This window comes from Microtus ochrogaster, chromosome 10, assembly GCF_000317375.1.
Source record: "Microtus ochrogaster isolate Prairie Vole_2 chromosome 10, MicOch1.0, whole genome shotgun sequence".
In the NCBI taxonomy this organism is placed as follows: domain Eukaryota; kingdom Metazoa; phylum Chordata; class Mammalia; order Rodentia; family Cricetidae; genus Microtus; species Microtus ochrogaster.
Window position 1 is genome coordinate 68,101,092 of NC_022016.1, and position 17,722 is coordinate 68,118,813.

Here is a 17,722-nt window from a genome sequence, read left to right on the forward strand (position 1 = left end):
GAATTAAAAAACCATATTTCTAATTACCATGTTGTTGCTTTTCATAAAGATGGTACTTTAAATATTGTTTAAAATATTTTAAAAATAGTAGTCATCCCACCAAAATAAATGCAAACTTAAATAATTAGAAAATTCCACATAAAATAAAAAGACAAATCTCAACACTCATCTATAAAACAAATTTCAAAACCATCAGCTGCAATCAAATGGATATTATAAAACCTATCTCTCTACTGTTACAGGCACTTGCTGAAGATCCAGAATTCTCTGTTTATCCCTGGAGTCTTTTGTTTTTGAAATTCTGTCACCATGAGTCTAATTTAAAGACTGAGCCTTTGTTCTCTTTGGCTCCTTTAGCAGTGTGTCTGACTTACACATATGCTAATCTACTAATAACATATAGTAGTAGTATATACAAATATGCCAATTTTTAAAAGTCATTAAATACTTGCAATAGCCATGTATATGTCATGTGAATAAGTCTCTTGCGCACAGCAGTTAAGGAGAAAATATGCAATAAAATTTGCCAGATGCGCCTTGCTGAGTAAGATTCTCTCCAGCCAGAGACCAAAGCTTGCTTCAACGATGAGTTTCTTCTGCTTCCCACCCACTTTGAAAGGTAGAGTGGGATCCTCTCTGAATCCTTATTTGGGCAATTATTATGATCTTGGAAACGCAGGCTGAATGTGTTTCCCAGAGAGGAAACTCCAGTAAAAGCAGAGAATTCTTGTTGCTTTTGAAATATCAGATGTCAAAATGATTACTTTCATTTGAGAAAGTCTGCTATAAGTTCCGTATTTTTGTTTTGATTTTGCTTATGGTTTTCTGTATGCATTTATTATTCACTGCGTGCATCCCTGCAGCATGCACGTGAGGATCAAAGGACAACTTCCTGGGGAAGTTTCTCTCCTTCCACCATGTGGGTCCTAAAGCTCAAACTCAGGTAGAGAAGTTTAGCCGCAAGCACCTTCACCCATGAACTCTCGCTTGCCCTATTTTTCTGTCTGTTTCAAGGTAGGGTCTCACTATGAAGTCCTGATTGACCTCAAATTAATCATCTCTTGCTTCCAGCTCTCCAGATGTGTGCCACCATATAGAACCTTTTCATGATTTTCATTCATTTATTTATTAGTTTACATTTGTCTCTTTATGTGGGGTGACAGGCTTTGAAACACATGTCGAGGTCAGGACAGCTTATCGGAGTCCACAGAGAAGTGCTCATTCCTCGTGGCTTGCTCAGCTTGATGCAACCCAGAACCACCTGCCTGGAGGTGGCAAGGCCTACAGTAGGCTAGATCCTACTACATCAACCCTTAATGCAGAAAATGTACCACAGGCTTGTTGACAGGTCAAGCAAATGGAGGCAATGCTTCAATTAAGGTTCACTCTTCCCAGATGGCCCCAGTTTGTGTCAAATTGAAAAACAAAACCAAACCAGCACAAATAGTAAGACATGCAGTAATTCTGCTAACTGTATTTTATTAGCCTGCATATTATAACATGCAATGTCCAAAATATTGAATTCATAAACAAATATTTTTAGTTTAGGGTGAAACAATTTTTTGAAGTGACTAATAAGCAAATCATGGTTTAGCACAACAATTTTGGTAACCACTGGTCATCTGTTTTGGCCCAAGTATATGGATTCTGTGATATGCAGAATTGTAAAAAGATTCCCTCAAGACACTAACCTACATACTACTATGAATGAAATACATATGGAATTTTGGTTATCAGTCAACTCACCTTAAGACAAGAAGGTTAGGCTATACTTTGCAAGGTGCTCGTGGTCTCCTCTTAACATCAGAAGGCAGAAGAGGGAGGACAGCTGAAGAAGGGTGTGACCAAAGGAGAGATCAGATGCCAAGCTCGGGGAAGTTCTCTTGCACCATAGCTTGCTCTGAGACGCTAAACATCAAAGACAAGGATGGAAGAGATGTCTGTAGGAGCAGAAGGTGTCCCCCAGCTAACAGTCTGAACAATAATGAGACCCTCAATTCTACAGCTGAAAGGAACTGAATTCAGCCAACCTCATGCTTGTAAGAACATGAAAAGTGCTTCATCCAGATTCTTCTGACAAGAGCCCAGCCTGCTGATATTTGGCCTCTGGCCTTGTTAAAGCTAGAAAATAGTCCTACATTCTGGGTTTTCCACCTAAAACTGCAGATTAATAAGACTGTTCCTTTTAAGATGCTAATTTATGGTAGTCAAAAAAAATCACAGAAAACTACTATAGGTACTAAATTAATCATTTAAAGACCAAAAGGGATAGCGACATGTGTGCAATCTTTGTACCTGTGTGTTTAGACATGATCTAATGTAGTCTCCTATTAGTATGTAATGGGAGACTTTTTTATTGTTTTCCAATGTTTATCTTACTTTATGTAAAAATCCAATTTAAATTTATATGATAGAATGGATGTTATAGAAGATAAAAGCTTTTGCTTTGACCCCAGTGTTTGATGAATACACACAATAAAACCAAGATAAAGTGAGTTTCCTGGGCATGTTCTGTATCTTCTGTCATCTCTACAAACCTGTCTCCTAGAATGTCTAGACACCAGCAGTCCCCGGGAAAGCACGATGTGAGGTAACAAGCCACGAGCCTCATGGTAAAATCTAGAATAATAGAAATGGATTCATTTAAGCTATAAGAGCTAGTTAATAATAAGCCTGAGCTAATAGGCCAAACCGTTTGTAACTAATATTAAGCCTCTGCGTGGTTATTGAGGAACTGGCAGGCAAGAGAGAAACATCCAGTTACACTTACTGAATGCTTGTTGGGTTTACATGCATTGACTTGTCTTGTTATTCCAAGAAAAGTTTGTTTTGAACTTGTTTGTTGTATGTGCTTTCTTTTAGAGGCTACTTTCTAACCCTGTTCTAGAAAACCCAGTGAATCTGGAAGCAGCCAGGCTGTTGGTTAAAGATGAGTCTATGTACAGAGTAGTAGTTCAGAAACTTTTCAAGCCAGCACCACCAGGTAAGAACTACTTGCCTGGTTTTCCTTGGCAGTTAGCACCTATACATCAACTATTTAAAGCAAATAAGTGATTGAATAAATCGCTGACATGTAAGGGATAGTCTAATATTTTCTGTATCCATTTTCAGTAAGGAAATGGCATTGCATTTTCTCTCCTATAGCTATTTGTCAAACCAACCAGTGTGAACCTTTTTACATTTTTAAATTTTTTGTTTTTTATTAGCATGTGGTTTGGATGGGTGGTAGACACAGCGCGTGTGTGGAGAGGAGAAGAACACTTGAAGGGGTTAGTTCTCTCCTCCCACCACGAATCCCCATTATTAAACTCAAGTCATCAAGCCTGTGTATCAAGGGATTTTTTTTTTTACCTGCTGAGCCATCTTGCCAGCACAGTGTACTTCTTTTTAAAATATCATTAAATATTTCAATCTCAATGTATTTACATGATATGGTCATGTAAACAATAGAGATGGGCACTATCAATTAAATATCCACCCATTATCCTATGGCATCTGACTTTTATTCTCACATCTGTAATGAATGTTTCCCAGACCCCAGATGTTGCTGACCTTTGCCTCCTTGCCTCTTGTTTAAGAAAATATTCAACATTTTCTTCCTGGGCATTTTCTTCCCAGATATTCTTTGCAATGGTCCTGTGGGAACGACACTGGAAACACTCCAGTCTCCTGCTTAGTTCTTGATATCCTTGGGTTCTTGCCAGCATCCTCCACTCTGTGCTGGCTCCTTCCACCTCCATTGTTCCCATGTTGTCTCTCCAGTCAGCGGAGCCCAGAGGGTTTTCCCACAGGCAAGCAATGAGACGGAGTTCCTTCTTACCTGCCCTGGCCCTCCTAGACGCGTTCAGCAACCTTGCACACCAGTATGCTTGCCTCTCCAGCCTGCAGACTTCCATCACTTTGCATACTTCCCTCTCCTGTTTTTATCGACCCCACCCCGCTTTCCTTCTAAGACTCCACCCTTCGCTTGTGAAAGCTTGTACCATGGTGATCAAGTTCAATTCTTCCTCCTCCACAGGCTTTTGGATCTGATACAAATTAAGTAGTATTAATCAGAAGGCCTCACCAATACCTCCAGGCATATGCTTGGTTTTTTTTCAGAGTTTTTCCAGCTTTTGCTGGCCCCTTTGAAGTTGATGGATGCATAGAGAAATAGCACTGCTTCACACTGGCATCTCTTCTGCACCTAGCGGTATCCATACCATCCACAGAAACATTCTCTAGAATAGTGCTGACTCTCAGGCAATATCTGGAAGATGAATGAAGTGTATATATCATTTAATCTTTCACAGAAACCTACTATACCCTCATTACAAAAAATATTTTGTGTGGTGAAGTTGTGCCCATATGCTGGTGAACAGCATTTTTTTAAAACTTGGTTTAAAATTTTTTCTACATTTACTTTATGCATGGATTTTGATTTTTGTCCTGCTGTGGGAGGGACAAACCTAAAATCAAAGCTAAATATGGTGGCACACACCTGCCATTCCTGTACTCAGAAGCAGAGATGATGAGTTCAGGCTAGACTTAGCTATGCAGCAAGACCTTGACTCAAATAAAAGCAAGCACTGTTTACTTTCCCTGTTTATGTGACTTAATTTTTTTTTTTTTGCAAATGCAACTCAAGGAAGAAAAGCCTTATTTTGGTTTATAGATAGCAGTCCTAGTCCATGGTGGTGGGAAATCACAGGAAGAGAAGCATAAAGCAGTTGGTCACATTGTACATAGAGTCAAGAGGCAGAGAGCAATGCATGCTGGTACTCAGTCAGCTTTCTCCTATTGATGCAGTCTAGAACCCAACCCCAGGAAATGGTGCCACCCACCATAGATGGTTTCACCCATCTCAATCAAACTGGTCAAGAGACTTGCACACAGGTATGCCCAGAGGTGCATCTCCTAGGTGATCTCATCAAGACAATAGAAATTAACCATTGCAGCTCCAGCCCTTGTCAATGTGACAGCCAATTACATCACTTTCAGCCAATACCTTCCACCTCCTGTCCCTAAACTCTCATGTTCATCCCATAATGCAAAATAGAACCCAACTTCAAATGTCCCCACAGTCACTAACAGTTCCACCAATGAAAGCATCCAAAGTTCTCTCCTCATTCGAGACTCGAGGCGAATCACTTAGTTGTTAACTACTATAAAATACAAACAAGTTTAATACTTCTAATATACAGTGGTACAGAATAAACATTCATATTTATATTCCAAAAAGGAAGAATAGGGTCAAAGCAATGAATGATAAGATCAAAGCAAGACCCAAATCTGGAAAAACACCAAATCTGGCAGCTCCATAACTGGCGTCTAGAGCTCATGGTTAGATCATCTAGGCTTCAAAAGGTTCATATTTCCATACTTCTCCAGGGCTGTAGCAGATAGCATATATAGAATTTCTCATATATAATTTCTCATATAATTTCTCAGCTCCAGTCTATGCCTCTAGCTTGCCTTTGTACACATTCCACCATCGTAATATCCCCAACATCCTGACATCTCTCTTGTAATTTAGGCTCTACATTTAGTGCCCACTTTAGGGCCTCCTTGCAGGGACTCCAGCCCTGCCACACCTACAGAGCAGGACTTCATGCCTCTCTCATGCTTGTAAAACTAGTGCCACGTAGGTGATACTGGGAAGTTCCTACGACCCTGGGGAAATACTTCTCTAATCAGTAGTTTTCGAGGACCAGAGAACCCCTGCAGTTTAGGTTTTCTTCCCTCAAATGAATTTGGTTTTTCATAAGGTACAGTCTCTATTGGGTGAGGTTTTACCCTGAGGACACCTTGCCCACAAACCCAATGAAAGCCAAGCTCCTCTGATGCTCGTCTCTGAAACAATTACAGCTGTTTTTCTCAGTGCCAGCCTAAACGCTCTCCTGTCTTGGAAGTTTTCCCCGCCAAACAAATTAGTCCATCAACTGTAAATTCAACTTAACTCAAGTTCTCAGGACACAGGCTCTTGGCCAAAATATCACAGGAATGGCCCATCCCACTTCCTGATAGAGATCTTGTTCCCTGACTGGGCCTGCACTGCCCATGTGTCTCTGGTCATTCTTGTCTTTTAGGTTCCCATCAGAATAGCTCATGTAAGCTCTGCTTGCAACATTTAAGAACTTTCCTGGCCCAACCTCCAAAGTCTTCCACATCCTTCACTCAAGCCAGTTCTAAAGGCCTAAGAACAATGTGCTCAGGTTTCCCACAGTACAGGCCACACTTATCAGTACCAAACCGACGTATTATTTATTTCTCTATCGCTGTCATAAAACACCTTGACTTTAAGTAAGGAAGGGTTTGTAACAGTGTGAGGTTACTAGGATACACACCTTGGAGCCCACAAGACTCTACAGGGACTGCACAGCTGACAGACCAATAGGCAGATCCACGGGAAGTGTATACGTCCACGTCCACATGGAATAACCCATTTTGCAGAGCTGTGGGAACACTTGTCTTTTGGGAAAGTCACTGTCATAACTGTGGAAACCTTGCGAAGCTATGATTCTTCCCTTCAAAACGGGATTCATTCCCAGAACACCTCAGCAGTGTAATCTCTGATTGGGCCACGGAAGGACCTTGCTCCATTCCCCCACATCGTGAGGCTTTGGAGCAATGACATTCACTCTTTGTTCTAGGAGTCAAATTTACATTGAGTCTATCCCACAAAATTACCTGCTAACAGACCACATAGAAATTTCTATAGAATGTAGGCACTGAGCAGGAAGGCAGCATGCCCCACCCTTGCTAGCAAACAAATCTGGGTATCCTCAAAGCTGGTTATCACCAAGGAGATTAGATGACAAGAAGGGATGAATCCAGGATTCAGGGATGTTTGGTAATGCAGTATGAGGAGCCGTGGGCTGCATTCCCACCCAGCTCTGCACGGCTAGCTTTACCCAAAATAATTACACACGAATTGTATTCTTTTAAACACTGCCTGGCCCATTAGCTGTAGCCTCTTACTGATTAACTCTCACATCTTGATTAACCCATATTTAGTAATCTGTGTAGCACCACGAGGTGGTGGATTACCAGAAAAGATCTTAACCTGTGTCCATCTTGGAAAGGAGAGCTATGGTGTCTGCCTGAAGAGGAGAGGCATGGCGTCTGGCTCACTGCCTTCTTCCTCCCAGAATTCTGTTCTGTCTACTCTGCCTATCTAAGCTGCTGTCCTATCAAAAGCCAAGGCAGTTTCTTTATTAACCAGTGAAAGTAATACATAGACAAATGACCCTGCTCCCTCATAGTAACTTTGTCTAGTGGTTTGGGATGTCAGGTACTTCTCCTTGAATCCTGGTTCTTTCCTGGGTTGGGCCACCTGTTCCAGAGTATAGCTTTGTCAGGTTCTACCTGCCCTTTTTAGTGATTTTGATATGCATATTATCATTGCCCTTACCTATGGAATTTTCCAACTATGTCTATAAAACCTAGAAACCTGGTGGAGATCAGCCCTTACTCTTCTTCTTCTTTTCACTAATTCTACTTCTTCCCCTTACTCTCATTTCTTCTCCTTATTCTTCCCGTACTCTTCTTCTTATTCTTCCTCTCCTCTACCCCCCTTCACTTTTACTACATGAAAAATAAAGAAGATGCAAAGGTAATGTACTTGAGTTATTTTTCACCCTCAGATTTTCACCTGCCATAGACATCCAATTCTGAGCCCTGAGGGGGTACTGAGGCTGGTACTCAAGGCCCCCAATATACACAGTCAAGGGGCAGAGAGCCATGAATGCCAGTGCTCAGCCAGCTTTCTCAGGTTTATACTACAGGACACAAGTCTGTAGATGGAAGTTCCTGCCTCACTAGGTCCCACAGTCATTCATTCCCAAAGAAATACACAGAGGCTTATTATATTAATTATAAACAGTTTGACCTTTTAGCTCAGGCTTATTATTAGATAGCTCTTAAAACTTAAATTAACCCATAATTCTTATTGATGTTTAGCCACGTGACCTTTTCTCAGTGCAGCTTTTTCATCTTGCTTCCTCTGTGTCTGGGTGGTGACTACAGACTGAGCCTTTCCTCCTCCCAGAATTCTCCTAGTCTGGTCATCCCACCTATACTTCCTGCCTGGCTATTGGTCAGTCAGCATTTCATTAAACCAATACAAGTGACAAATCTTTACAGGGTACAAGAGCATTGTCCCACAGCACAAACCCGGGAAATAGTGCTAACCATAGTAACTGACCACTTTAGTTACTCTAGTCAAAATGAACTCTCCCAGGCATGTGCAGAGGCCCATCGCCTGGGTGGTTCTAAATCTCATCAAGCTGACAACTGAAATTGACTATCCCTGAAGTCAGTCTCCTTTTGTTCTCCCTGTTAGACTTCATCCTTACAGGTTTACCATCACAACTTTACCATCACACCATTCAGAAAAGCCAGCCAAACCAGCAAACACCCAGAAAACCAGGAATGAACCAAATAGCAGTCCTTAGCAGCTGTCACCATTTTATATGCGCGTGATAGTGAAATGTGCAGAAATCAAAGCAAGCGGATGTGCCTCGGCTGGCTTGCCATCTTGACTGTTCTGGGACCCCATGACAGGAATGATTTTCAGAGGTCAATGGGGGAAGAGCACGTTTATTTGGAGACAGCAACGGCTTCTGCACACCAGGAGAAGGAAGTGGTGGGAAGCATCCTCTGCGCTGTATTAGACAGAAGTATGTCTACATGGACTTGTGTGAAAACTACACCCAGCAGGAAGCAACTGCTTGTAAACACTTGCAAAAGGATCTCTGCAAGATTAGAAAAATCCTCACTTTTATATTATGCATTTAAAATATTACTACAGAATCCAGGAAAAGTATAGGAAGAATTATTGTCACATCTTAGACAATATGAATTTGAGTCACTACATGAAAACCATGAGGCAACTCATTTGATCATTTCTTTCTTTAGCTTTAGATGAGAGCTATGTCCCCAGTGCCCAGTATAGTAGCAGACAGAGGGATTGAATAAAAATTTGTAGAACGAGCGAATGAAAAATAACTTTCTACAAATTTAGATTTAGATTTTACTTCCCAGTTTACTTAATACTTGAAAGGGCTTTTAATCATCTTGTCTTCACCACCTCATCCTTGGGGAGACATTCAAAAATGGATTAGTTGAAGGCCATGGAGCACCAAAGAATCCACACAAAACTTCCCAGTCTCTCATGCTTCCAAGTTTAATGGGTGAATGCTTGTTTAGGGTCAAATCGTAAGAATTTGCATGTGTAAAATGGAAGGCCAATGTGATAGCCAAATTCAGTGCAATGAATAGGTTCCCAGGGGAACTCTTTACTTAATGTAAACCAGCAGTAGGAAACGTGCATCTACCAAGCACGTTACCCTACCATCTGGTGGGCCCTCGTCTGAAATACCTGCTTGCTCCACTCGGAACATCACCTTTCCTACGGCTGAAGAAACTGCTTTGCTCATGCAAGATCAAAGGTGGCTGGAAGGTGCTTTGCAGACGTCTGAAGAGCTGAAATTTTGTCTGTGTGGCTCCAGAAAACTGTGGTCCTGACATTTACACGCCAGTCAACCTGTCCTAAGTCTTCCAGACAGTAGCCACTCAAGTCCAGTGTTTGCAGGCTTGGCCCCACTTTCTACCAGAATATATCTTGACTGCATTGGAGATGTTTTCCTCAATAGTCAGTGTCGTCAATTAGTTTATCCTAAGCCTCAGCCTTGCACGTGATATGTAGACATGCAAATGCCACTCATTCCTCAAGTTCTCCCCAAATAACATCAGGGTTTGCCCAACCTACACGGCGATCCAAGCTCTGAGTTCAAGCTTTCGTGTTCTTATAATAGGCTTCCATACTTGTGACTTGGCTCCCTTATCTAGAGTGCTCAGTGCTCATACACCATAGGCTGCCTAGTACCATCCTGATCGAACTGTTCCTAGTGATCCTGTTAGCTTGCAGTGAGCTAGTTCTGGCTATGAATTAAGAGGCAGCCGACAGGACTCCTAACTGGCCTTCCCTAGAGGCAAAGGATGCTGTAGCTGCATCCTTCATGACAGACAGTGCCACGCAAGCCCTTAAACAGTTCTATAACTCCAGTTGCTTAAAAGAACAAATGAAGTCAGTTGGTCAGGTAGTAAGCTCTTCGTCAAAATGGTGTTAATTTATAACCACCAGTATTGATTTAGTGGAGTTAAATGGCCATTTTCAATGTTATCTAAGAGGTCAGTTGCCTGATTATGGTGGGAACTGGACAAGAAGCCACTCAGGCACTTGCTAGTTATGAAAATTTGAAGAAAGAAAGGTCTGGAAGGAGCCAATGTGTAGCAGCTGTTCGCCATCCAGACTGATTACTGTGACCTTCTAGCTTGTCATGGAAGGGAGTTCGTATTAGCTCTGTGTCCTTTGTTGTTTCTCAAGCTGTCTTTGTCCTTTGCTTTCTGGCTGCTTAATACGGTCAAATAATGTTTATCTTCTGAAGACCATGCTTGCTTGAAACATAGGATTTATATAATTTTAAGATTTTTTGATTGAAGTAAAATCTTGAGTATAAAAATAGAAACTCTGAGTAAGAGGTAACTAATTCTGCTATGATTGTTTTTGTTAGCCAGGTGTCTTCATGTAACTTTTGATAATGGAAGATTGTTTTAAATTTCAGATGCTAGTTTTAATAAACTATATTATAATAAGCTGGCAGATGAGTCAATAAATTACCATGCATAACTGGCAGATGAATTAATATCTGAATAAAGGGAATTACAGAAGTCAGGAGGATGATAATACTTTTTTACATCATACACCTTTTCAAAATTTGCTTTTGAAATGAATTCCTATTAGACAGAGTTTTTCACAGAAGTCCACACAGAAGTACCCTGTCTAATACAGAGTGGGCAAGCTTCCTGCCACTTCCTCCTCAGGGAATATGTATCCAGATAAATCTGTTCGGTTTCTAGCTAGAAAGATGTAAGCATCTGATTCTCTACTTTAAGCTCCAGTTTAAGCCGAGTTTCTAATTTTTTATAACATCGAGTAACTTTTAAGACTATTTTCTCTACACAGAAAGCTGATGAAGGCTCATAGAATTGCGAGTCTCCATCTTATTTTTGGACTACATGCGTGGGGAGGCATGCAGGGTGGGGGTGGGAGTGGAAAATCTCCTTCCTCTGGAAAACGGATTTTCTAGACACCGGGGGAAAGGAAGTTTAGTCGGACCGCACTGCTCACTTCTCACTTAACAGAAACTTCAGAAGCGTCCCTAAGACCCAGCGACTGCAGCGTTCTCTCACACATCCTGTCCCTTAGGGCGGAGATGCAGGAGGGGAGTTGAACCAGACCTCGGAATGCATCGCCTCGCTGAGATGGCCCACTGAACTGTTTCTTTGCCTCTTTGTGTATGACAGGCTCACAATAGGCCAGGGACTTCGTAGCGAAGTGTCTAAATTGTTAGTTTTAACTGAAATTTTAGGTTTATATTTTTATCAAAGAAAAATATGTTCATAGCTTTAAAAGACAAAAAGTAGAACTTAGTTTTGCGTATATCATTTCAAGACTTTTGAAGCCTGAACCGGTCATCTTTGGGTACTGCCCCCTGGAGGCAGCAACGTTCAGCGCTCTTAGCTGTTTCTTCCTGCATAGACTACCACATTCCAGATCAGCTTCCCTGCTAGTTACCTGAGATTTTAGTTATTAGTTATCATTTATAGACTTTATCTTATGCAACAAAAAAGATTGGCCTCTTGCATTGCTATTCATATCTACTCTTCTTTCACCTCATAGTTTTCATTATATTCATATGTAATTTTTAAAAATTGTTAATACTTTGTAATTACTTTATAAATTCTTTTTTTTTTGTATTGTCCTGAAACCTTTATCAGTCTGGATACTTGTGGTAGTTGTTCACGATGGCATGAATAGTTAGAGGCCATTCACTTTTGTCGCTGTATAGTGGTTCATTATTTGTTGACATTTATATAATCACAGTCTGCCCAACCCCACATCTATTTTTGGATTAATTCCAGTTTTTTGCCATTGTAAATAATACTGCTTTGAGCAGCTACCTACCTGCCTCTGGCAAGCATGGTAAGAATATCTCTAGAGAATTCATCCTGATGGATCATAGAGTCCGATCCTGAGTTTCCCAGATAGCACCACATTGGTCATAGAGTCAGCTCATGAGCTTCCTAGATAGGACCACATTGGGTCATAGAGTCAGCTCATGAACTTCCAGACAGCACCACATTGAGTCATAGAGTCCGATCCTGAGTTACCCAGATAGCACCACATTGGTCATAGAGTCAGCTCATGAGCTTCCTAGATGGGACCACATTAGGTCATAGAGTCAGCTCATGAACTTCCCAGACAGCCCCACCCTGGTTTGCAGCTGGTCATCCGCAGTCACTAGTTTGAGCCACAGCTGCTTTGATTCTGGCTTTTACCTGGCATTTCAGGGTCTGGCGCTCTAACGGATGTAAAATGGTAGCCGTGGTTCTGAGCTGAGTGTCCATGATTTTCAGTGAGCTGGCCCTTCCTGTCACATTTCCCAGTCAGTCCTACTTGCTCTTCTTCAGAGTGTGTTTTCAAGTCTTCCAGGCTTTTCTTCCAATGTGATTTTATTGTTTGATTTGTAGACTTCGTAGCATAAGCTGCATCTTAGTGCTTCCCATTTAACAGTGCTGACTTGTGTCTTCCTTATTTGTGCTGACTTCTTGACCTCATTCTAAAAGGGCGATCCTGCCTCCTGGAATCTCAGAATGAGCACTTTATAAATTCTTTTAAATTACTTTAAAAATGCTTTGTAAATATTCCCCACAATTCAGACATGTGTAGTTATCTTTCTTTTCTTGTCCCGAAAGGCCTGATTTTTTTTTTTAATTTCCCTTGCTTCTGTAAAACTTCTATCTATTCTTTTGTGAAATTTCCTGGTCAAGCTATGAGATAGCTCCTAGATATTGATCAATAGTCTTTCCTTATTTTGTTCCTGTTGTTAATTTCTTAGGTTAGTGTACAAAATAATGTGTTTGGTTTCATCAAGGTGTCCTCATACAAAGGACATTCTTAACTTTTTTCAATTGTCCTCTCCCACTACTCTACCCTATCCCCTACCTTTCCTTTACACGTATTACATTGCCCTATTTCCCACCTCCTCATAGAGCTTTTCTTCTGCATCTCATGATCTGCCCTCTAAGTGTGGCCTGTTTCACTTGACACAATGATTTTTCAGTTGTACTCATTGTCCTTTATAACTGCATAAAAATCCATTGTATATGTAGACCACATTTTCTTTGTTCATCTGCTGATGAGCACATTTCAATGGGCCCATTTCTTGACTATTATGAATAATGCAGCTATATGTGTAATTATGCCAATAATTCTGTGGTACGTTGACTGGGAGCTTTGAGAAATATACTCAGTTTTTTTGGTGAGTCTCCATACTAATTTCTATAATGGTTATGTAAGTTTATAGTTCTGTAGATGGAAGTTTCTGTCCCACCCAGTCCTGCAACCATTCCATCCCAAAGAAACACACAGATGCTTATCTTAATTATAAACTGTTTGGCCTATTAGCTCAGGTTTATTATTAACTAGCTCTTACAACTTAAATTAACCCATAATTCTTGACTATGCTTAGCCACGTGGCTTGGTACTTTTTCTAAGTGATGCATTCTTATCTTGCCTCCTCTACATCTGGCTGGTGGCTGACTCTCTATCTTTTCTCTTCCCAGAACTCTCTTAGTCTAGTAGCCCCACCTATACTTCCTACCTGGCTACTGGCCAATCAGCATTTTATTAAACTATTAAGAGTGACAAATCTTTACAGTATACAAGAGCATTATCTCATCATATTTCTACTGGTGATGAATGAATAAAAATTCCTGTGTTTTGCACTGTTTTTATTTTAATTACTACCTAGTTCACTGATTGTTGTACATCTGTTTAAGTGGTTTAAATCTTCTTGACTTAACTTTGGTAGATCATATGTATCAAGAATTTATATTTCTTCTAGATTTCCCAGATTTTTGGAAGTATAAGTTTCCAAAGCACTCCCTAATGAATCTCTGTTTTTTTCAGTGGAATTTGTCTTAACCTCCTTTTTTACATCTCTCATTCCATTAATTTGGATGTTCTCTTTATTTTGGTTATTTGATTAGGGATCCATCAATCTTATATTTATTTTTCAAAGAACCAACTCTTTGATTGAATCTATGCATTATTCTTTTTTCATTAATTTCTTCCATGATCTTCACTCTTTCTCGCCACCTGATGCTTTTGGGCTAGGATTTGTTTTGTTTCTTCAGTGACTCACCAGTCCTTTAGAGAATGTACTGTTCAGTCTCCATTTAGTTGTGTTGTTTCTGCAGTCTTCTTGCTATTGATTTCTGATTTTACTCTACTATAATTTAATAATATATGAGATTATTTTGACTGCTTTGTATTTGGTGAAACTTGATTTTTCCAACCTAGAATGTGATCTACATACTGACAGAATGTTCAATAGGCTGCTGACAAAAGAAGAATGTTGTTTCCATTGGATGAAATAGTCTGTAACTGTTAGTCTGTTTGACCTATAGTATAGGTTAACTCTGGGGTTTCACTTGTTGATTTTAAGTTGGAATGAATCTAGAGAAAAGAGTGGAATAATTAAATCTGCCACTATTACTGCATCAGCACCCATCTGTGTTTTGCATCCATTGGTGTTTATCTTATAAAACTACGCATCACGTGGTTTAGTACTTATGTATTTACAATTGTTATATATTCTTGACGGGTTGTCTCCTTTAGCAGTGCTTACTCCCAGTCTCTATCTCTCTGACACATTTCAACCTAAAGTCACTTTATCAGCCATCAGACTGCCATGCAAGAGGATTTCAGTTTCTGTCCACTTGCTGGGTTTCTTTCTGACCTCTGATTTTCAGCCTGTGGGTGTCTTCCAGTGAGGTGCGTGTCTCAGAGACAGCAGAAGTTTACATTTAGCTTTTGAATCCAGGCAGTCTATGTGTCTTTATTGGTGAGCTGAAGCCATTTACATTTTGTGTTATTATATAGAAAGATTTACTAATTTCTGTAATTTCCTGACTGTTTTTCTGGTTGGTTGGATTATTGTTTTCTTTATGTTTTCCTCTATTAGTACCAAGGGTTTGCTGCCTTACTGTGTGAGATTGATGGATTCCCCCAGCTTTCCTTTTTTCTATTATTCCCCTCCTGAAATCTATTCTATGCCATCCTCTCATAATGAAGATTGTCTGGCTCAATCCTCTCTTTATAAAATTCCTTTTAGTGCTTTTAGCAATGCTGACTTAGTGACCACAAAACTGCTTTATTTGGATGTGACTTGAAATGTCTGGTTTTTTTTTTTTTTTAATAGCACTGATGGAAATAGCGGTCTTGGTTGGTGTGGTGGTTTAAAGAAAACTGACCTCCCAAAGGGAGTGGCACTAACAGGAGGTGTGGCCTTGTTGGAAGAAGTATGTCACTGTGGGGATGGGCTTTGGGGTTCCCTATGCTCAAGCCACACCCAATGAGGGAGACCACTTCCTGTTGCCTCTAAGTCAAGATGTAAGAGTCTCATGTCTGCCTACACACCACTATGTCACAGCATAAGAATAATGGACTGAACTTCTGAAACTGTAAGCCACCAATAAATGGTTTCCTTTAAAAGAGTTGCCATGATCATGGTATCTCTTCCAAGCAATAGAAACCCTAACTAAGACTGGTAATAATTACCAACTGGTAATTATTTTTAAGGATTCAAATGTGTCACAGAGAGATCTGATATTTGGCCTCTGTAGTATCACCCTCTTACAGCTATTGATGTTGTGTCTTTGTTTTGTATTTTTGGCATCTGGACTCTAATATTGTGCAGTGCTTCTCTGGTCGTGTCTATTTTGGATTCTAAATGCTTCTTGTGTTCAAATGTGTTTTTCTTTCTCTGGTTTTGGGAAATTTCCTGTTATTATTTATTTGACAATTCTCTATGCATCTTTCTATTCTTTGTATTCTTAGTCTTTGGATTCAGTTTCATTTATTATTATTGTGGGACATGCAGTGTTAACACACGCAGACAGCTGAATGCATGTGGAGGTTGGAGCACAACTTCATGGAGTTGGTTCTCTCCATCCACCTTTATGTGGGTTCTGCCCATCTATCAAGCCCAGGACTCCAGGCTTGAGCGGGAAGCACCCTTACCTACTGAGCATCTTGTTGGCCTGGTTTTGTCTCTGACTGTATCAGTAGATGTCATGGTCATTCCATCACATCCCATTTGATACTTTTCTTATTAGTACAGCATTTCATCAACCTGTCTTAACATTCTTTCTTCTGCTTGATCGAGTCTATTGATGTTTTCCATAGAAATGATGTTGATTCATTGATTTTTTTTCTACCTTCAAACTCTCTCTTTTTAAAAATCTCAGTTTAATCTCAAGAAAACATGAAGTTTTCTTCCATGTTACTGACTTTTTCTTCAACCATATGGCTTGTTTCTTATTCAGATTTCAAACACTCTCTTCTCTGTTGCTGACTTTCTTCTCTATGTCTGGACTGAACTCACGCACTTGTTTGCACCCTCTCTCAGGTCACTGATCATTTTTAGGTAAAATCTTTGAAATCTCACCCGAAATCTTCCCTACTTCAGCAGGAACCAAGGAGGTAAGGACTCTTGTAGGAGTCATGTTACCATTTCTAGTTTCCCGCATGTCTGCCTCACATGGTTGGTTAGTTAATGCTTCTGAATTTGGGATGTGGGCATGTAATCTTTCTTAGCAACAAACTCTTGGGAGCTGAATCCCCAGTGATGCTCAACCAGGAGAAGATAAACCCCTGCACCAGAACATCAACCAACAAAACACGGAAATACACTGTGGTGACGAATTTATATGTGTGTGCCTATGTGTGTGCCTATGTGTGCACAAATCTGCATGCATACACAAGTATGTCTATGTGTATCTGTGGTGTGTGTGTGTGTGTGTGTGTGTGTGTGTGTGTGTGGTCACCTTAACAGGATCTACAATTACCTCAGAGACAAATGTCTAGGCTTATCTGTGAGAGATTTTGTAGTGTAGGTTAATTGAAGTGGGAAAAACTCCCTTGACTGCTGAACTGAATAAAATGGAGAACATAAGCTAAGTACCAGCCTTAGAACATAAGCTAAGTACCAGCCTTCACCACTCTCTGCTTAGTGACTGTGGATGCAGCGTAAGCTGCTTCTGCTTAGTGACTGTGGCTGCAGCATGAGCTGCTTCTGCTAGGTGACTGTGGATGCAACACAAGCTGCTTCTGCTAGGTGACTGTGTTTGCAATGTAAACTGTCGTCGCCAGCTTCTTCCTCTTGCATTCCTTGCCACAGCAGAATGTGTTTTCAAACTGTGAGCCAAACCAAATCATTCCTTTCTCAAGTTGCTTTTGTCAAGTATTTGCCCAGCAAGTAGTTGAGCAAATCTATGACACTTCAAATTGATTGCACTTCACTAATATGCACCAATGACTACAAAAATCAAAGTCACAAAATTCCTGTTGCGTGTGCTGTGATATTAGAAATGAGTTAGGTGTGGGGATAGTGGATGGCTGAGATGCGGGGAGGGGAAGGGGAAAGCGGGTGGGGGCGGGAAGTCAGCTCATGAGAGGAGAGAGAATGTGGAGAATAATAAAGGACATTATGGGGGGGGAGAGAGAAAATTGTATAGGGGTGGTGGTTTGAATGAGAACGGCCCTCCAAGGCTCATATGTCTGAATATTTGCTCCCTAGTTGGTAGAAGAACCGCTTTGGAACAATGAGCA

The 17,722-nt window shown here is 40.5% G+C and overlaps 1 protein-coding gene across 1 annotated transcript in view; it reads left to right on the top strand.

Annotated features, from left to right (window-relative positions):
- Nucleotides 1-17,722, top strand: part of Ube2u (ubiquitin conjugating enzyme E2 U) — a 111,974-nt gene that overhangs the window by 9,545 nt on the left and 84,707 nt on the right. Inside the window, exon 5 of the mRNA XM_013348489.1 lies at nucleotides 2,863-2,983. Within this exon, the coding sequence (XP_013203943.1) occupies nucleotides 2,863-2,983 (121 nt within the window). The remainder of the gene's footprint in view (nucleotides 1-2,862; nucleotides 2,984-17,722) is intronic.